The following is a 21462-nucleotide window of genomic DNA, read 5'->3' as shown; positions in this document are numbered from 1 at the left end:
TTTACACTAGCTCCGCCTACCAATGTCTGGTTGGGCCACTCAAGTTTTAAAAAGACGCATTGGAATAACAGCAGTAGAGAGTAAGGCTTGCAGACTTGGCTTTTAACACACTTGACACGGGTTCGAATCCGTCTTTTGCCGAGCTCGCATTTATTTTCAATACAAATGAAAATAATGTTCTAAAACTGCGAACAAGTGTTTACTAATATTAAAAGTGTTTATTGGGTAGGGTTATAGGGGAAGGTGTAGGGAGGGTTTTTATTCTCTCAATAAGGCAGCATCCATTTAATAATTTTAATAAATATAATAATTTACACTCTATGATATTATTGCATCCTGTTAATGTACAAAAATGCTGAGGTGCAAATAGTATCTGCCAATATAAAGTATAGATAGCATAATTACTGTTTACTCTTATTGCAAAGAACTGATACTTTTACATGGTGTAAATAGAATCCATCGCTATTTTCATCTAGTGTAAATAGCATATTGCTAAGAAAATGATGCTATTGTCACTTAGTGTAAATAGAATATATTGCTATTTTCACTTAGTGTAAACAGCATCTACAGCTATTTGCACTTGGTGTAAATAGCATCTATCGCTAAGAAAATATGCTATTTTCACTTAGTGTAAATAGCATCTATCGCTATTTGCACTTAGTGTAAACAGCATCTACAGCTATTTGCACTTAGTGTAAATAGCATCTATCGCTAAGAAAATATGCTATTTTCACTTAGTGTAAATAGTCTCTATTGCTATTTGCACTTAGTGTAAACAGCATCTATCGCTATTTGCACTTAGTGTAAATAGCATCTATTGCTATTTAGTGTTATTCGCACTTAGTGCAAATAGCTGCTACCATCCATTTTTACATTATTCATACTTTATCATGGGTTAGTAATTAATCCTGGGTTATGTAGTTTTAAGATTTCACACTGCACACTTGTAAACCCCAGGTTAACTAATTTGCATATATATGAGGTCAATAAAAAAGTTGTTTTAAATCGCAATAAGTAAAATAATTACTATTTTTACTGTATTTTGATCATTTTGATCAGGCAGGTTTGGTGAGCATAAGAAACTTCATCCAAAGGTTTCTGTATAAAGCACAAGAACATGTAATGATTAATAAGTTTATGATTAGTTGTCTGTTGCTAAACAACATTCAAACAATGTGCCATTTCACACTGCATATACCTTTTGTTGGAATTTGGTGCTAACTCTTCTCTAGACCAGTGTTTCCCAACCCTGTTCCTGGAGGCACACCAACAGTACACATTTTCCAACTCTTCCTAATCAAACACACCTGATTCAACTCATCAGCTCATCAGCTCGAAACTCCAAGACCAGAAATATATGGTTCGGATAAGGAAGACATTCAAAATGTGTACTGTTGGCATGTCTCCAGGAACAGGGTTGGGAAACACTGCTCTAGACAGCGCTAGCCGCTAAAATCACAATTGTGAAACACTGCTTTACTTTACCCAGGGTTAAAAGTGAGATTATCCTAGATTTTAAAAAGGCAAAAACCCAGGATTAAGCACAATCTGAAACACCCTTGAGAGGGCTTGTTTGAATGAACTATTGCCTAGCAATTCCCTAATATGCAAAGAGAGAAGGACAGAGGGTGAGTGTGTGTGTTTATCAGTGCACTTTAGGTCTCAGGGCTAACAGAGGTCCTGAACTGTCTCCAGGCCTGACAGTGCCCTGAGCCCTCTGATGTCAATGTCCCCGTCACTTAGAAGCCAGCCATACATACACATGAGGACCTGTCGCTACCAGGGCAACCTGTCACCTAGCAACACCTGCAGGCCAGTGACACCTGTCCTCACGGCTTCTCCAATCTCAACCTGTCTACCCCCGTTTCACCCCGATGGCGTGCTGTCACACCCCGTGTCATCTTATGACAACCTTATGTCATGCTGTCATAGACGGTGTCAAGCGGTGGCAGGGCAATACAGCATGTCCTAATTTGTACGGGAGCAAAGAGGAGAATGCATGGCAGAAAATGAGCTAATATCTTAAAGACGTCTCTTACGCCACTAAAGGAGATGTTTCACACTGCATCGGAAGCTGTGAAGTACTAAAATCTCCTACAGTCAATGCCACATATAATTTTAGTGAGTCTAGCACTAAATATATTGCACCACAACTTCGTCACTAGTTGTCATCTGTGATCCACACTTGCAATGACAGGTGCCACTGAATATACAGACAAATTTGTGACACTAATGGTGGGCAGCGTTTAGGTTTTGCAGTTAAGAAATAAGTGCTGTATAGACTATCAAGAGTTCGAGTGCTACTCAGGCACAACTTCCAGAGCACCATCCATCACAGCGAGCTTTCTGAGGGAACCTGCGAGGGGAAGATGTTCGGGTCATTTGCCTGAGAATTCGGAGAATGATGGCCCATTCCACCCCGACAACGCTATCAGTCTTTGTTCAACGAGAAAGTGAATCACGCAAGGGTTTTGGCGCGATCACAGAGGCACACCGTCCCTCGTTCCCCGTTGCCTCCATCACAAGGCCTCTGCCAAGCGTTTCGCTTTGAAGTGCATCAAAGAAAGATTGCCCTGCCCCCACTTACGATAGAGAGGCAGCCGAGAGAGGAGTGGGAGTGGAGGAGTGTTTTGCGTAAGATGAATTTTAATTGTGTCTTTTCCCAGGGCTGATGATGTTTTCCGTTTAAAAACAGAAAGGGAACCAAGAAGATGTAACTGATGAATTAGCCTTATGAGACTGAGGGTAATGCCATATAGCTTCACGACATAAGAAAGAGAGAGAGAAAGAGAGAGAGAGACATTACCATCAGAGACACAAAGCAGAGACAGATTCTCCAAAAAAGTGACCAGCAAAAGCAGACACAAACAAACATGGCTTCCGAAGAAAGAAAGAATAATAAAATGAAAAATAAAAGATATATATTCTGACAATGTGAAATTTGAAATTGAGTAAGAAAGAGAGAAGCGAAATATGTGAGGCAGGAAAATAAAATAAAATAAAATAAAATAAAATAATAAAAACATTTCAGAGAATTACACAGTTTCTGTAATATGGCCTTGCAATATATTGTACAGTGGGTACCAAAAGTGAGACCACTGGTAAAAATATTATTCTGTGCAAGACAATCCTGCCCAAAAAGAAGTCTAAAATTGAAATTGACTGAGAAAGAGAGATGTGAGGATGGAAATATCATGAATAGGTAACCCAAAAGCCAGCAGAGGGCCCCCTGAGGACAAGCTTTCCCACCATGGACCCTCAGAAAATAAAGACAATAAAAAAGGAAAATAAAGCATCAAAAAGACAAACCCACCTAGATAGGAAGGAGGGTCCAGAAAGGTTGAGAAGCAGACACATCTGTTCATAGCGTTTAATGCATCAATCACCATGGCTTAATAGTAGGCCTCTTGTGTTATAAATGCCAAACAGGCCAAACATAATGCTGACCCATTCGAACCGTGCACACTATAATGCCAAATGAGCCTGAGCACATATCAAAGATCCATAAATTTACAGGTAATCCATTTGATAGATCCATATTGCAAGTTGCAATTATAGTCATTTAAGAATGAGCACCTGACATTTGAAGGTAAAGGAGAGTAATCAGGTGGTTTAACCTGCACCGAAGTTACCCAGAGCACAACTATCAAACCAATCAATAAATCTTTGCTTGCTAAAGTAAACTAAAACATCACATAAGGGGCTTTCGCACTGAATAGTTCTAGGAACTCTTATAGGAACTAGCCACTAGGATAGTTCCCAGAGAACTAATTTCTCCCCCGGGTCATGTTCCTGGTTGCATTTGCACAGGGAATAGGAACTCTGAAGCGGCCGACAGTGGCGTCTTTAAGCATCGCATTTACAATCGCTAAAAAACGGTGGATGGAAGATGCCGTGATCGGAGCTGTGTTTGTTGTGTGTCGTGGGTTTCGTGATAACAGAGATGGAATGTAAACACAATTTACGTGACTGAAAGAGCAAAAAGTGGGGCTAAGAGACGAAATTTCCTATGACAACTTTCAATATTACATATCATCGAGGCCGAGAAAAGAACACAACCCTACAGACAACAGGTATATGCCGTTATCGCTGTATATAGTGCCGGTTTAGACCCTATTCTGGAGTAGGAGCTAACTGACTATATGCACGGAGTGTTCCTTAGAACTTCCGCAATAATATAAGCCAGCTCGAAAACTTCCGGTGAAATGTCACTTGCTGGTGTGTTGAGCATCAATAGTGTAGCTTATAATCAGAATATAGTCTCTTAAATATTCAGGCATAGTGTTAATTTAGTTATTCAAACATAAGACAACATAAAAAAAATAAAGAAATAAAGACGTACCTTAGTGTTCCTCCTCGGCTAAATTCAATTAGACCATCAGTTTTCACACTTTTGTGTGAAAAAAAAGCATCAAAAATTAAATATTTATTGTGCGCTTTAGCTAGATTCATTGAATAAAATGTGAGTTTTCACAAGTGTGCCAAAATCATTGATCTTGGGGTGCACTGACTGACAGCTGCTGTGATTACAAAGGGAAAGTGCGATGCTCACTTTCTGTGTAATTCATTCACAAGAAAAGTTATTGTTTTTCATGAGATTTTGTGAGTACTTCATACTTCAACAAAATGTATTTTTAAACCTAGTTATTTTATAATGTTTAATACTTATTAAAAAGCGAAACTAAGTGGAAGAAACTATTACAGGAAATGGCTGATATATACGCAAATAAATGCTCCTCTGCCGCCATCTGCTGGATATAATGGTAATTAATGTCCCTTTTTTATTTTCAGGGCCCAAGCACCGATGGTGTGAGGACCCTATTATAATTGCTTAGTCAATTCTTCTCCTTCTCCGAAATGAATCGCATTTTTGAGGGCCTAAACATGCTCAAAAACTCATGAAACTTTGCACGTGTCAGAAGTGGTGAAAATTTATGTCTGAAATGGGTTTCAGAATTAGGTGTGGCAAAATAGCTCGATAGCGCCACCTACAAAATTTCAATTAAGCGCCATTCACGCTATGTTTCACGTACAGGTATGAAATTCGGTAGACAAATGTAACAGCCTAATACCTACAAAAAAGGTAGGTAAAGGGTGCAAAAACTGAAACCCCAACAGGAAGTTTTTCTCTGCAAATTTTTTTGTAGTTTTTGCCATTTCCAGACGTTGTACTTTAACAAACTCCTCCTAGAGCTTTAATCAGATCAAGGTCATATTTGGTCAGTCTAATCTAAAGGCCTTTGTGACATTAAATTGCGAAGATCTTGACTTTTTACTGAAGGGTGTGTCCGTGGCGGCCTGACAAAGTTCGATGTTTAGTCATGAAACAGGAATTTGTTGTAACTAGGGCATACAATGTCCGATCTGCCCCAAACTTCACATGATTCATTAGAGTCCTGACCTCAAGACATCTACAATGCAATATTCAGTTACAGTCATAGCACCACCTGCGGGCACCAGGAAATGACATGTTTTAAACTGTGATTAACTCCTCACAGAGATTTAATCAGATCAACAATATTTGGTCAGTCTAATCTTAAGGCCTTAGCAATGTTAAATTGTTGGAGGGCGTGTCTGTGGTGTCCGATCTGCCCCAAACTTCACAAGTTTGATAAGAGTCCTGGCCTGAAGACATCTCTATGCCAATTTTCAGCTAGTCATAGCGCCACCTGCTGACAACAGGAAATGGAATGCTTTGCACAATAATTCACTCCCAGAAACACATTTAAATATGCCATGAAATACCAAACATACTAGAAACAGGTTAAATCATGCAATACTTGGCTGAGTGCTAAAGTATGCAATTAATGCCACGGAAAAGGAAGTTGTTGTAACTCAGGCAAACAATGTCCGATCTGCTCCAGACTTCACATGATTGATAATTGTCTTAGCTTGAAGACATCTAAATGGCAATATTCAGTAATAGTCAAAGTGCCACATGTTGGCAGCAGGAAGTGTGGCACGTCGAAATGACTTTGCCATATTTCAACTGTATTTACTTGCTTACATGCATGTCACCCACTATTCACTGTTTTCCTATGGCCAACGGGTGGTGGTGGCCCCGGGTACGAGGGCCCTTTCATCGCTGCTTGCAGCTTTAATTAAATAAGTGTTTTCTATCAAATGTTGGATTTCCTACATTTTGAATCGTTCGGTTTTACAAATGGGGACAGTCTCAGAAGGATGAATAAATAATGTTTGTGGTCATCACATTAAAAATAAAATTTGAAGTGCTGGAAAAAAAATGTGTGCATGTCTAATTACAGACACAGCATTTCTTAAACGGTCCCAATAGCTTTGTCTTTATTGCAATCAATAAAACTGGTTTATTGGCAAATTAGATAATGAATACAACATTAAAAAAGACAACCACTGATGGTTTTGTGTCGATGTACAGCAAGTACAGAATGATCAGCTAACAGTTCACCGGAAATGCCCAAACTGGCTTAACGACAACCAGGAAATAACTGTGCATATAGTCAATCTAGTTCCCCCAAAAGGAGTTCCTAGAACTAAAATCTTTTCTAGTTCCTGCGGTGCAGTTCCTGCGGAACTATGAAAAGTTTCCTCTGGTGCCAAAGCTCTTGGTTTGTTGCTTTAATTTGTTGCTTTTATATGCTCACTGAGGCTGCATTTATTTGAAAAATACAGTGAAAACAGCAGTACTGTGAAATATAATTTCAATTTATAGTGACCGTTTTCTATTTCAATACATTTTAAAATGTATTTTATTCCTGTGATGTGTTACTCCAGTCTTCAGTGTATCATCAATGTGAGAAACAGTTGATTAATATTATGGGGAAACCATATATTTTTTCTTTTTTTTTTTTCTTTTTTTTTTGACTGAATGAATGAATAAAAAGTTCAAAAGAACAGCATTTCTTACAATTTTAAGTTGAAAACAAATTCGCTTTCATGTGCTCTTTAATTCCTTGATTGTATAATTGCAAAAAAAAGACCACTGCAGATGTACTTTACATATTAAGTAGTATTGTGAGATTGTGTAAGCTGAAGAGAGCCATCAAATCATGTAAAAGATTAATCAAACCTTTGCTTTTGGGCCACAACATAAAAAGTAAATCTCCTGCAAAAAAAAAAAAAAGACCTGTGCTTTGTGCTTCAAGTATGTGTGTCTGAGCAGAAAATTGTATACCAAATATTTGTGCACTTTCATGTAAATAATGTGTATAACGTCCCTGTCCAATCTGTCCACCAGAAACCTCCACTGTAATTAAAGTCTTTTATTATAGAAAATTAGAGTGTGTGATCTTTATATAGCAGCTAATTAACAGGGAACCAGTCCTCACTAATGAGACCCCAGGAAAGTAAGCACCCAACAGAATTTAAAAAATCACCAAGTTACACTGAATATATAGGAAATGCATAGGGTCAAGCTGAGGTCAATAAGGGTGATAGTGTGATTGTTACTCCAAAACTTCAGACCAAAATTTGATTGGCATGATTACATGAAAACATACAGCTAGAATATGGTATTGTTAAGATTTGGTTGTGTTGGACCAAGAAATGTCATCAAAATGTGACTGTCCCAATGTTGTTATTAACTAAAACTAAAACTATTAGAAAATTGCTTTCAGTTTATTGTAATTAATTGTTTAAATTAGATAAATCTAAAACAAAATTTAAATATTAGATGAAAAACAAAAAAAAAAAAAAAAAAAAAGAAAAAAGAAAAAGAAACTAAAATAATAATGTCTGTGTAATGATGGGTCGAATGCGTGAGGATCCATTTGCAGCTTGTTTATTAAAAGTACTTACAGAGTAGACAGGGCAAAGGCAGAGACACAAACAGGGACAGGCAATGGTCGAGGCAGGCAGCAGACAAACTGTATCGGGTCACAGGCGGAGATCAGGGCAGGCAGCAAACAATCACAGTCCAGTACACAGGCAAGGTTCAGGGCAGGCAGCAGAGAATCACAACGAATAAACAATCCAACGGTAACAGGGTAAACAGTCCACAAGAAAACGCTCAGAGTTGATCACCGGGGCAAATCAAGACTTCGCAAAGGGTGTGTGTGTGTGTGTGTCTTAAATAGTCCAGGTAATGATCTGCAGGTGTGTGTGGCAATTGGTGATTGGTGCATGTGATTGGAAGGGAGGATTATGGGAAGTGGAGTCCAGGAACTGACAGGAACAGACAGTGATCGTGACATAACGCCCCCCTTCCGGAAGGCGCGTCCTCGCGGCGTAAATGGCACAGATAGGGAGGGGGGGTGGGTACATTGGAGACCTGCTGGCAGACGGGAACGGGGTCTCCAATGCAGGTCCAGGAACTCGGGCAGCCACGGCGGGTCAGGTGCCACGGGCAGCCACGGCGGGTCAGGTGCCACGGGCAGCCACGGCGGGTCAGGTGCCACGGGCAGCCACGGCGGGTCAGGTGCCACGGGCAGCCACGGCGGGTCAGGTGCCACGGGCAGCCACGGCGGGTCAGGTGCCACGGGCAGCCACGGCGGGTCAGGTGCCACGGGCAGCCACGGCGGGTCAGGTGCCACGGGCAGCCACGGTAGGTCAGGTGGCTTGGGCGCCCACGGCAGGTCAGGGTCCGTAGCCGGCCACAGCAGTTCACAGGCGGTTGAAGACCGTGGGCGTGTAAGGTCCCCACCCGCAAGCTCAAGCAATTCGGAGGCCGCTGATGATCGCGGCCGTGCAGGGTCCCCACCCACAAGCTCCCCACCCTCAGGTATATGGCCCCCCCCCAAAAAGTTCTTGGGGAATTCAACGGAGGCCGTGGCGGTTTCGTGGGTAAGGAGCTCGGGTGGCGCCGGCAGGGCGAGGAGCTCGGGTGGCGCCGGCAGGGCGAGGAGCTCGGGTGGCGCCGGCAGGGCGAGGAGCTCGGGTGGCGCCGGCAGGGCGAGGAGCTCGGGTGGCGCCGGCAGGGCGAGGAGCTCGGGTGGCGCCGGCAGGGCGAGGAGCTCGGGTGGCGCCGGCAGGGCGAGGAGCTCGGCGACGGCCTCCGTGGCCGTATCAGGAAGAGCGGGCTGCTCTGGGACGGCAGCGGACTGCTCTGGGACGGCAGCGGACTGCTCTGGGACGGCAGCGGACTGCTCTGGGACGGCAGCGGACTGCTCTGGGACGGCAGCGGACTGCTCTGGGACGGCCTCCGGGCTTACAACGGGCTCTGGGACGGCCTCCGGGCCTACAGCGGGCTCTGGGAAGGCCTCCGGGCCTACAGCGGGCTCTGGGAAGGCCTCCGGGCCTACAGCGGGCTCTGGGAAGGCCTCCGGGCCTACAGCGGGCTCTGGGAAGGCCTCCGGGCCTACAGCGGGCTCTGGGAAGGCCTCCGGGCCTACAGCGGGCTCTGGGAAGGCCTCCGGGCCTACAGCGGGCTCTGGGAAGGCCTCCGGGCCTACAGCGGGCTCTGGGAAGGCCTCCGGGCCTACAGCGGGCTCTGGGAAGGCCTCCGGGCCTACAGCGGGCTCTGGGAAGGCCTCCGGGCCTTGAGGGATGGAGGAAGCCTTCTTCCTCCTCCTCCTCCTCCTCCGTTTACATGGTTGAGGCGGTGGCTCTATGCCTACCTCCTCTGAGGGCGCTGCAGCGGGCTCACGGGTTGGAGCGGACTCGCGGACTGGAGCTGGTTCTGGAGTGGACTCACTGGCTGGAACGACCCCTATGTTCCCAGACACTGGCGGGGCGGCCATCTTGCCCGTGGGCACTGGCAAAGCGGCCATCTTGTCCATAGCATCCAGAGAATTTGAGTGCGTGGCAACCGGCGAGCTTGAGTGCGTGGCAACCGGCGAGCTTGAGTGCGTGGCAACCGGCGAGCTTGAGTGCGTGGCAACCGGCGAGCTTGAGTGCGTGGCAACCGGCGAGCTTGAGTGCGTGGCAACCGGCGAGCTTGAGTGCGTGGCAACCGGCGAGCTTGAGTGCGTGGCAACCGGCGAGCTTGAGTGCGTGGCAACCGGCGAGCTTGAGTGCGTGGCAACCGGCGAGCTTGAGTGCGTGGCAACCGGCGAGCTTGAGTGCGTGGCAACCGGCGAGCTTGAGTGCGTGGCAACCGGCGAGCTTGAGTGTGAAGCGGCCGGCGGAGGCTTAGGAATGCCAGCCGCTCGTACTGAAGTCAGCGCTGGATCAGCCACACTGGAACGCAACCCACTCCGCTCCCAAACAGATCCAGAGACGTGATGTAATTCTAGAGGATCAACGGAGACTTGACTTGGCTCTGGAAGATCAGCGGAGACATGATGTGATGATGTTGTGGCCGCCATTTTGTGCAGGCTCTCTTTAGAGGCAGCCATTACATGGGGGGACGAGGTGTCGCGTTCCTCCGCGACACCCACAGTAAAAAGTGAACCAACAGTAAGCAGGGCAAAGTCCAGAAATTCCACAAACGACCCTCGGGGACCATTAATAAGTAAGTAGTCCTTCAATGGTTCGTTTAATCCATAGCCAAAGAAGTCAATGAGGGCACAGTCAGGCAGGTCAGAGAAATAGGCAATGTCTAAAAACTTCTGAATGTGGTCCTCGAGTGTACAATTACCTTGCCGAAGGCGGACGAGACGTATTGCTGGGTCCATGCTAAGGCTGGAAGCGCTCGTAGAAGCTGCTGGATCGTTTGATGGCGAAGTCTTCTGTAATGATGGGTCGAATGCGTGAGGATCCATTTGCAGCTTGTTTATTAAAAGTACTTACAGAGTAGACAGGGCAAAGGCAGAGACACAAACAGGGACAGGCAATGGTCGAGGCAGGCAGCAGACAAACTGTATCGGGTCACAGGCGGAGATCAGGGCAGGCAGCAAACAATCACAGTCCAGTACACAGGCAAGGTTCAGGGCAGGCAGCAGAGAATCACAACGAATAAACAATCCAACGGTAACAGGGTAAACAGTCCACAAGAAAACGCTCAGAGTTGATCACCGGGGCAAATCAAGACTTCGCAAAGGGTGTGTGTGTGTGTGTGTCTTAAATAGTCCAGGTAATGATCTGCAGGTGTGTGTGGCAATTGGTGATTGGTGCATGTGATTGGAAGGGAGGATTATGGGAAGTGGAGTCCAGGAACTGACAGGAACAGACAGTGATCGTGACAGTCTGCCCAATTTGCACAAATCTCTTCAAATTATATCCAACACTGTAAATAATTTCTCTGTAAAGTAACAGTAAAATAGTGGCAGCAGAGTCGCCAGCAATCCGAACAGGAATAGGAAGCTCGTTCTCAAACACCCGTGAAACACCCGTTCAGCGCCATTGTGCTATTACTTAAAAAATGCACCAGCTCACTATGCATTGCGTAATACAGTACAAAACCATAATACATAAATTTAGATTACTATTGATAATGGGCTGTAAATTAATAGCAGTTGCTTACTGTGAAAAATATTGCCCAGAATGCATTGTTTTCTATAGCACATTACTGTTAAATGGAAAACTACTGTCAGAATCTGGCCATTTTTTTACAGCAATTTTTTACACTGAATGTGAACAATATGTTTTCTACAGTATTACAGTAAAGTATGATGATAGAGGCTGTTCTCAACAAATAAAGAAGCCTTTTAGACCAACGAATGTGATAGCACATGATTTCCAGCTATTTATTTTGGAAAGGTCTCACTGTTAAAGTAAGCTACCTTTGCAGGTTTCAAAAGATTAAGAAAGAATAGGTCCAAAGGCGGGAATGCGGTGTCCTTTTTCAGATTTACTGCATTATTGGATCAAACACGTCTATCTTGCCTTTACGGGAACAATAGAGTCCTCTATGTTCTGCTATCAAGGAAGGATGGAGTGCGGCACCAGGGAAACGGGATTCCAGAGCGGCTAAACTGAGAGGCGGGTATTCTCTCCCCGATCAGGTTCCTTCTGAAGCGCAGACCCTTGTTTGCTGCTAACTGGGCGAGAGGTAATTAGGCCCGGCTTCACAAAAGGCCCCACACTATGAGAGCAGACTGGATGACTCATTAGGAGATGAGAGATTAGATTAAGCTTAGGTATCTTCAAACCTCTGCTATACACCTGCCTGCTGGAGCACACAGCCAGGCAGGTGATCCCTTCCCCTATCTCTGTGGCCCTCTGGTTACCTGACCCGCAAGAGAAGGTCAGACTCCCTTGGGGTGACTAATGGATGTTAAAGGAAGAGGAGGGCAGGCGGAGTTGAATTTCAATGCAGGCAGTCACGTCCAGGGTGATTACTTCCAATTGTGAGAGAATGTAAAATTTGTGTGCATCAAAAAACATCAAATACAGATTATGTCATTTCATGACATTGGATTGCTAGATTCATTTTGTGGAAGGCTTGGGTTAGACCATCTGACCTCAATGAAAAGTTGCATCTACAGGTTTTGTGTCAGACAAAGAGGCGAGCAGCAAGTGTCAACATCTGTCATCGACAGGATTGTTAAACAATGAAAAAACTTTTTGTTCCTCAGAGAACAAAGCGCTTCTTTGTGAGTGACAGAAAAGTGTTCCCATCTACACAATTAGCCACATTGTGTAAAGGTGTTGTGTGCGACCACACGCATTCAGCACCTGAATAGGCAGACAATAGTTGTGTTGAAACTTTTGAAAAGCTTTGACAGTTTGGTTCTCTCTTCAAAGATATTTCCACAACAAAGATATTTGTTATTATAAAGATATTTCCACAAAATACAACATTTCCGTACAGTGGGGACCAAAAGTAAGACCACTAGTGAATATATATATATATATATACATACACACAGTATATATATTCTACATATACATTACTATTCAAAAGTTTAGGGTCAGTAAGATTTTTTTTTTTTATGTTTTTGAAAGAAAAGACTGTAGCAGCATCCAAATATGCCTACTTCTACACTATACTATAATGTGAGCCAAGGATTATGTCCGAATTCATAGTATTCATAAAGTAGTAGGTGAAAAGTACCCGGATAATCAAATACTTCTGGCGAAATTCTGAAGTGCTCATTTGATGGACAAGTGCGCAGGAGGCCACGGGAGAGGATTTATGAATGGAGGTGAAGTGATGCAACTGACGCCATAGGTTACATGACAACATGGCGGATGTAGTACGTCTGAATTTCATTCAAACTACACACATTCATACTATACAGAAAATACTTCGCAGCGATCGCAAAGTAAGTTTCAAACCAAATGTGGTAACTACTATACAGTTATTATTGGCATGGATTATTTGATGTGACGGATGCTTTTGGATGCAACGATTTCGGAACGCAGCATGTCTATATTGGAAGCGAACAATTTGGACGCAATTAAATGACCGTTGCACGTGACAGTTTGCGCCCTGCTATGCCAGCTATGGCCCTGTCCCAAATGGCACACTAAACACTCACGGCCTTCCTACGAGTCCGCACTTTCGTGACGTAACGTCGCTTTGACTGTCGGGGAGAAGTCTGCCGCGGGGCTCGCACCAGTGCGGGCTCAGCAAAAGTGCGCATCGAGGGCGCATATCGGCCGCAAAGGGGGCGCTCGTGTGACAAATTGACAAATGGGACACCCTATGGTCTCGTGGACTTAATGGACACGTGCACGCGGCAGCCATTGTAAGTCCACAAGACGGAAAGTGCATAGAAGTGTGCCATTTGGGACAGGGCCTATCTACACTGGATGTGACAAAGCGACCACTGCAGTTCCATTTTTCCGTCATGTCAGAAGTAACGTGAGCTCTTGGAGTATGTCAGAAATAGAATAGAATCCTGTGTAGACAGCATTAATGATTATAATAGGTTCAATAATAATAATAATAATCATGAATATCAGATTTTTTTTTTTTTTTTTTTTTACATATTTGGCATGGACACCACAAGTTTATAATTTAGCATAATTTATTTTACTGTACATCATAATGTGTCTGTCTTAAAAGGCTAAAAAACTTTATTTCCAGGTTTATATTCAATTTTCAATGTGGTCTCTCTTTGAACCTTTTATCGCTTATTTCACATTCACTGATCTTGTGTATGAAAAGTAAGCACTGCCCTGAAATGTAATTTGCACAGTGTTTGCTCAGCCCTAACCCCTGTGCACACAAAGCAAGCTTTGACATGTTAAAAGTCTTCTAAAAACCCAAGAACTCTTATCTCACAGCACAACAGGCAATTGGCCACCACAGAAACGGAGCATGATTTGCTCAGAGGATTGAGGGGGATCTTTAGTTTTCTTCATTCTCTCCATTCTCTCCCCCAAAACCCCTTTTCTTTCCCCCCCGCCTCTCTCTTTCTGTGGCCTGTAGTCGGCACAATGCCCAGGTTTGCCTCATTTAAACTGTCTTCACATTGGCAGATTTGACAAGCAAGCAAAATGGCCAGGTTCCTCTGTCTCACCCACTTCTCAGAGGAGACTAAATGAATCGGCCGTCAAAAGCCAGTCAAACCAAACTGTCAGGCCAGGCACAACGCCTCAGCTTGCCACGTACACTTGGGTCCAGTATATCTGGCGGTACCAAGAGGAAATAATGAGGGGAGAAGACTAATGTGCACGCTGAATGAAAAGTACAAGAGGGGTTACGTTCAAATGCCGAAACATCCTTTAGTTTTAAGGGTCTACAGAAGATGGAAAATTGGCAGCAGTCTTTCACCATGTGCTGAATGGAGAGCTGGAAAAAGAAGCATATATTTTCTCTCTCTTTATTAAAATGATGACACACTGTTGTAATTTTTTTCATTGTGCTAATTTACATATTAGTTTTGGAAGATATTTTCCACAGAATACACACAAACTGTTAACTTAATTGTATTTAACTAACTCCAAATACTGTATATAGATGTAATAAACAATACTCTTTGTTTAATGGATGATAGGTGGCAGCTTGCGTTCATGTAAGGCTAACAGAAACAGCAACCAACTTCAGTAAGGTCATTGGCTTTGTTTAAACTTAAACTTAAATTGATTGTGATGACTTAATTATCAAGTTGAAAGGCTCATTCTCAGTTTATAGATGGATGACTGAAGACAAAGCAATTCGCTAAGTGACCAAACAGAGGTCACCTATAGTTATGCTCTGTGTTATGTGCTGTATGTTTGCTACATACACAAGCATATTCTATTCTATTCTATTCTATTCTATTCTATTCTATTCTGAATATTAAATGGCATCTTGTGGCATATCAAAAGGTTAGTGTCTTGGCAATATAAATATTTTCTATACACAAAAGCAAGGTTTTAGATAGAAATAGAACTATCAAATGAGACAGGATAATGAGGGTATAAAAATATTCACTTCACTGCAAAAGAAAGTCATTGTACTGATAGTATACAGAGCATTTTATAGCTTTGTACACCAAAATGATCACATACTTGATCAGAAGATGAGCTCCAAATCACCTTCTTATGATTTAGCTTGATGAACATATCTAGTTCATCCCTTGATGAACAAAAAGCATGCATTTTCAGATAATACCCTATTGTCTTTGTTCACTGGCTCCACCCGTCCCGCTCTCTCCGTTCTATCATCAATGGTCTCTAAATCGAGCAGTGCATTTGTTCTGCAGAACTCTTATGCTTGTAGGCAATAAAACACATTGTTAAAGTGACATGTAATTACCCAGGCTCTTATGAATAATTAAGTAACTGCTGCTTATTATGTGCAAATGCATGAGGATGTCAGGTGATCAATAATGAGAGAGGATAGCAAGCACTTAACATGAGTCCTGTCCAGTCTCTGCACGAAATTTACATTAACTTCAGCGATTCAGATATTTGATCTGCTCTTTCAGGTGTAAAATTCCAGTAAAAGCATTCTTTGACATAAAAAAGAACAATGGGTCTACAAATCTCTTTAGAGAACAGGGTTTTTTTTTTTACAAAATATGATGAGTGATAAAAAAAAATATGAAATACTGATATAGCAACAATTTTTAAGGGAAATTAATAGTTTATTAAACAAGGATGCATTAAATTGAAAAAAAGTAAAATAAAAAAATAACAGTGAAGATTTTTACATTGTGTAAAAATATATATATATATATATTTCAAACAAATGCTGCTCTAACTGTCTATTGATCAAAATTTTGTGGAAACCGTAAAGGGGTGGTCACAAGACACTTTTTGTTCCATTGACTTTCATTCATACTCATTCAAAGGCTGGAGACCGGAAATGCGAGTTCGTGCGAAGAAGTTTTGCATTTTGGCAGTTACAAAGTTTGGTGAACTCTGACCTGTGAATATATATTTATACAGACACCTTGAACATTTCATTCATTAATACAGTTTATTCACTATAGTTTAAAAAAATGGTAATAAAATATGAAAAGATCTAGAAGAGTTAAACTGTTTCAGAAAAAAATTAATCTTAATTATGTCAGATAACACTTACGCAAAACATGGTCAGGTCAAAGTGTCTGAATAATTTTTGGTTTCAAATTTTTATCAATTTTACTGGTAGTCCACTGTATAAATAATCTTTGGGTATAATATGTCACAGTTTACTTTGCTATCCTCACTTACATAAATTAACTATAGTGTCCTGCACCCACTAGTAAAAATATATAAAAAAATATCAATATTATGAAGGATCATGTGACACTGAAGACTGGAGGAATTCAGCTTAGCCATTACAGGAATAAATTACATTTTAAAATATATTGAAACTGAAAAGAAAATAGTTATAGTTGTACTAATATTTCATAAAATTATTGTTTTGCTGTATTTTTACCGTAATAAACACAATTTTGCTGAGCATAAGAAACTTCTTTCAAAAACATTAAGAAACAAAAACATACCAACCCCACATTTTTAAACAGTTATGTAAATATAATAAAACAAATGTATTTTTTATTTTTTTATATTATAAATGTAAAGATTTTCTTATTAAGATATTATATTTACCTAATTTTATTTATTAATTATACATAGAAATGTATTAACACCTAAGGTACAAAGTCCCCAGGGGGACGAAAGTGATATAGTGAAGAATTAAGGCAAAATTTGCCACCATATGCAACATATTTTGATATATCAAAAATGTCACATTTAATAGGCTACTTAAATATTACTCAGAACAACTTCAGCTAATGTTATGTAAATGTACTTTTTGTTTAATCAATTTTGGTATTTGATAACTTCTTAAATTTGTAAGTATTTAAAAAAGAACTAGTATTATTTCTGCTTTTAGTAAATGAAAGGTGTAGATCTCGGGGGGGGGGGGGACAATACCTACAGAACAATTCATTTAAAACAACTGAAAATCAGGTTTTCCTCAATATGTGATAGTTTCACATTAGTTTCTCATTAACTGCAAATTTACAACATAAAAAACAAACAAAAAAAAAACAAATGTTAGTTCCAAAGCCTTCAAATCTGAACTTCTGTCACTGCACCTTGTGATTTCATGAATCAGGACAATTTTAGGGTGGTGGTTATTGTTGCTATTTACAGTTTTGGGGAAGGGTACAACCAAACGAGAGAGCCTTTAGCCTTGTTGTACTCAACACTACAATCAAAGCGAAGGACACTTTTTAAATGGCCGGTATCATATTCCTTTTCAGTCAGTTCACTGTTTGTTTTCATGCCACTTCTCACTTGTTGAATGACTGAAGGGACTCATGAAAGAAAGAGAGGAGCATCAGACATGGAAAGATGTAAGCAAAAGACAAAACGAACCATGCTTAGAGAATGAGCACGAGACACAAAATGAAAGAGGCGAGGAAACGTGTGCGATAGATGGAGACGGTGGCATAAACACAATGAGCTTGGCTCTCTTAAATGAAAATCCAATTTCGAAAAGGCTCACAGAGTTTATGGGAAAAAAAGCAAACAAAAAAGAGAGGCCAAAATTGGCCAGCGAGCTGAGAATACTCACACAGATGAGCTATGGTGAAAAAGCATTGCAAATCCTGAGGGCCCAGAGAGAGACAATGATCTTCAATTACCAGCTGCTCTGTTCCCAATTTCAGACAAGAGAAAAAAGGGATGGGAGTAAAGAGAACGAGGTTGAGCTGAGGAAGGCATTGGGAGAAAAAAAAGAAAGAAAAGGAAAAAAAAAAAGCAGGAGATTGTTAAATAGGAAATGAGACAGATGGAGAGATTGGCTGATGGTGAAAAAAAGTGATATGCTGGAAAAAATTGATAAAGAGAGATAGAATTGTGGATGTGCAAATCAGAGCGGGAGAAATAGGATGGATGTATAATTTCTAATTCATTCTATTAGATGGTGAGTGCCAAAGTAGCATCTCGCTCTCTTACGTATCCCCATCCTTTTCGAGTTGTTTTGCAGCCGACGCTTCATTTGCAGATTGTATCATCTGTAAACACACTGTTACACTTGTCTGTGCGCTGTGCACTTCTTTCCCCTCATCTGTCCTTCATTTTAAAGAATGCAAATAAGTAAACAATTCATACAAGCAAGGGTAAGCAAGGCCTCTACAACAATAAATATGCATGCGTACGTCTTACCCTATCTCACAGGAGGGAGTGTAACTTAAACGGTTAGTTCACCCAAAAATGAAAATTCTGTCATTAATTACTGTAGCGAATCAGTACAGGTATTTAATTAATTTATGGGTGAAATATATGAATATAATAAATCATAAAGCTTTATGATTAATTATAATACATATACCGACCCGAGAGGGAATTATACATATATTGTGAATTAATTACAACGAATTATAATCAATCACATATATGATTAGTTCTGGTTTGATAATAATTTAGAGAAACTATTAGTTTGTCCAGCAAACCGTTAGCTCCTCATAGCCGATTAAAAAAAGGAAGGTTTTTCTCTGGCCACGAGAAAGACTTCCTATTCTAGCATCAATGCGTAAAGCAAGGATACTGGATCGAAACGTTAAAGTGACCTGGGTTTGTTGCATGAGCAAAAAAAACAATCGAGCATGAATATAATGTATTTAATATATGAAACTACGGATACAGAGACTATACTACTAGACATACACAAACAATACACATATATGGAAAACGAAAGTAAAGTCAAGAAAACAGAGGTGATCAAAGGAATGGCAACTTACTAACAGTTAAAACCTTTGAGAGCCAGCAAGGAAACTCAGCTTACACATCGAGCTTAAAACGCTTTGGAAAGAATGGTTCTATACTTGCATAGGTTCAGGTGCTGTGGTCGTTTCGTGTTTCTGCAGGAGTTTCGGTGCGTGCGGCTGAAGCGATTGGTCCTTTTCCGAAAAGGTGTTCTTCGGCGGGATTTTCAAACAAGGGTTTAACTTAAGAGTAAGATAACCGGAAAGGAAAGAAAAAGAGTCCGTCTCCTAGGCGATGAAGAGTGAAGACTTAGGGCGACGGATGAAGAGGGTTTGACAAAGAAACTTGTTGCCAAAAGATGGTCGTCCCGAAGAGAGGGGGCGCGTGATGGAAGCGCGGTCGCCGAGACGTCCGGGAGAGACGTGTGTTAAATGGCGAGAGACAATCGAGAGACAATGAGAGATGCGTGTCGTTGTGTTTTAAGGACAACAGGCCAGAACGCCTCCTGGGATACATCAGCCAATGATGAGGGTGCGATTCTGGCGGGCAAACTCTTTCTTTGTCTCCATTTATGACCTAATTTGCATGGTTTGCGAAGTGTCCGATCTGAGTACATTTTCTTCAAAGTACCATTAAAAATAGAAGAATGCATTTTACAGTCATGTGACATACATTTTCAATTAGAGCATAACGAAAGCTTTACAATGAGACCAAACTTGTCAGATGGCAAAGACATAAAAGGTGAGATACAGTTTATACTTGAGTTTTATCGTTTAGAAGAAAACTAATACAACTACAGTCATAGCTAAGCTTATATACTAGGGATAAATACATGCACCTTTAAATACAGCGACGGGTACATATTGGCACAGTCATATTTGGAGGATAAATGTACATTCACAATCTCCATGCGTGTTTGTGAGTGTCTGTATGTGTGTGTGTATTGGGGTTGTGGCCAGTGTCTGTGACCATATCACCTTTAGTCCCACCAGGGTGACTCTTTGAAGTCTCTGGGGCTGGATAGAATGTGTTCTGTTTTTCTTTACTGGGGTAACAAAGGTGCCAATGGGGCAATTGGTCCCGGACTTGCCGGAGCCGATTCGTGATTTACATGCACAGTTCAGGAGGCTAAAAGCATTCTGAAATGTCCAAAGTTGATTGACTAGCCAGATCTATCCAGACGCTACAATCCCCCTTTCGGCCAACGCAGTTCCTGTGCGGACTTCGTTGGACGGTAACAAGGTTCGATGGCACATGGATCCGGATGGTCAAGCAGCAGGTGGTTCCTACTGGTTCTCTGTCCATCTCGATGAGGCTGGGCATTTTCTTTGCCTTGAAACTTCCTCTCCTCTGTCTCCTTTTGAAGCCTTGAGGAAGGGCAGATAGGCACTTGTCCATGGACTCTTGCATCCCTTTGGTCCCTTCGGATAGGATGGAGGCCAGGCCCAGGGTGAGTGCGTACTTGATTGCTATGGAGAGGCAGAGGGCTGTGTCAGCAGCTGTCCAAGCCTGGGCTATAGGTGAGCTGGTCAGGACGGGCAGTCGGGAGAGTACTTGGAGGGCTGTATCAACGGGAGTAATGTCAATTAGCTGGGACCCCCTTTTCTCAATCATCAGTTCCAGTTCTGGATCTAAGGTGTGGTTGTGATTTCCGGAGGAGGATGAGATTTCCAGTTCTGACGGGTCCTCTTCGCTTGAGAGACGGTACACTGCCAGATTGTTGAGGTGAAGGATGGAACCCAGGGGTACCTGGATCCACATACTTTGATTGGGCAGGCTGACACGAGTGGCCGTGTCGTGCTGATTGTAGGTTAGGGTGTCGATGCGAGTGGGGGTGTGGACGAGCAGTCGAGCGCCCACAATCTTGGCTTGTGTTCCGATGACTGGGGTGTGAGGCTTGGCCTCGGCGGGGCAGCGTGTGTCGCTGATCACGGGCTGCAACCGGCAGATTCCTTCAGTGTGTTCTCTGAGGGAAGGCTTGTTAGAGCCGAAGCAGTGAATGTCTTTGGTCAAAATGCACCTGCTCAAATGGGGAGCCAGATACAGCTGTGGGTCGCTGTAGTGGTAGACTACCACATCTGAGGTATGTATCTTGGGATGGATGTTACCTTGCCACCACCTGACATTGACCTTGTCTTTGGGTCTGTAGATGTTATCTGGTTCACCGATGGGTGGATTGAGAAGGACGCCCACCTCATTCTGCTCTGGCTTGGCGCGCAGTAGGATGGCAGCACCCAGAGAGTCAGCGAGGTGGGCTGGAACAGTCTTGGTGGGTCTGCCAGTAGCAAAGTCCAGCATAGTTTGTACAGGGTACTGAGGAATCCTATTTACAGCCACGCTCTCCATAGAGAAGCTAACTTCTCGCAGCAGGTATGTTATCAGAGCTATACCCAGCGGACTTTGGGCAAAGTCATTTTGGGAGACTGTAAACAGTTGCTTCATTGAGTTCACCGTTTGGGTCAGCAGGAAACTGTGAGTACAGAGAACCACCACAATACCTTCCCAGGATTTGCTGATGGTTTGCAGGGTTTGACGCTGCTTTGCAAGTTGTTTTCTCAGCTGTGGGCAGAGCTCGTCGAGGTGCTG

At 42.4% G+C, this 21462-nt stretch overlaps 2 protein-coding genes across 5 annotated transcripts in view; one reads left to right on the top strand and one right to left on the bottom strand.

Moving 5' to 3' along the window:
• Positions 1–21462, bottom strand: part of pcdh1b (protocadherin 1b) — a 272809-nt gene that overhangs the window by 7167 nt on the left and 244180 nt on the right. The window lies entirely within an intron of this gene.
• On the top strand, positions 6590–11037 carry LOC127525735 (uncharacterized PE-PGRS family protein PE_PGRS46-like). 4 transcript variants are annotated; one of them, XM_051918527.1, is made up of 2 exons: positions 6590–8395; positions 8531–11037. In XM_051918527.1, the coding sequence occupies exons 1-2, from the start codon at positions 8122–8124 to the stop codon at positions 9457–9459; spliced, it is 1203 nt and encodes a 400-aa protein (XP_051774487.1). In that variant the 5' UTR covers positions 6590–8121; the 3' UTR covers positions 9460–11037. The 4 variants fall into 4 exon arrangements, with proteins under 4 accessions (XP_051774487.1, XP_051774486.1, XP_051774485.1 ...); XM_051918526.1 differs by having other exon boundaries at positions 6590–8422; XM_051918525.1 differs by having other exon boundaries at positions 6590–8449.

Source organism: Ctenopharyngodon idella, chromosome 14, assembly GCF_019924925.1.
Source record: "Ctenopharyngodon idella isolate HZGC_01 chromosome 14, HZGC01, whole genome shotgun sequence".
Taxonomy (NCBI): domain Eukaryota; kingdom Metazoa; phylum Chordata; class Actinopteri; order Cypriniformes; family Xenocyprididae; genus Ctenopharyngodon; species Ctenopharyngodon idella.
This window is presented reverse-complemented; position numbering and strand designations above follow the sequence as displayed.

Excerpts from the sequence above, each read along its gene's own strand:
- LOC127525735 (XM_051918524.1), top strand. The coding sequence starts at position 8,122 with ATGGGAAGTGGAGTCCAGGAACTGACAGGAACAGACAGTGATCGTGAC. Across the intron at positions 8,477-8,530 it reads GGGCAGCCACGGCGGGTCAG|GTGGCTTGGGCGCCCACGGC; the intron begins GTGCCACGGGCA and ends ACGGTAGGTCAG.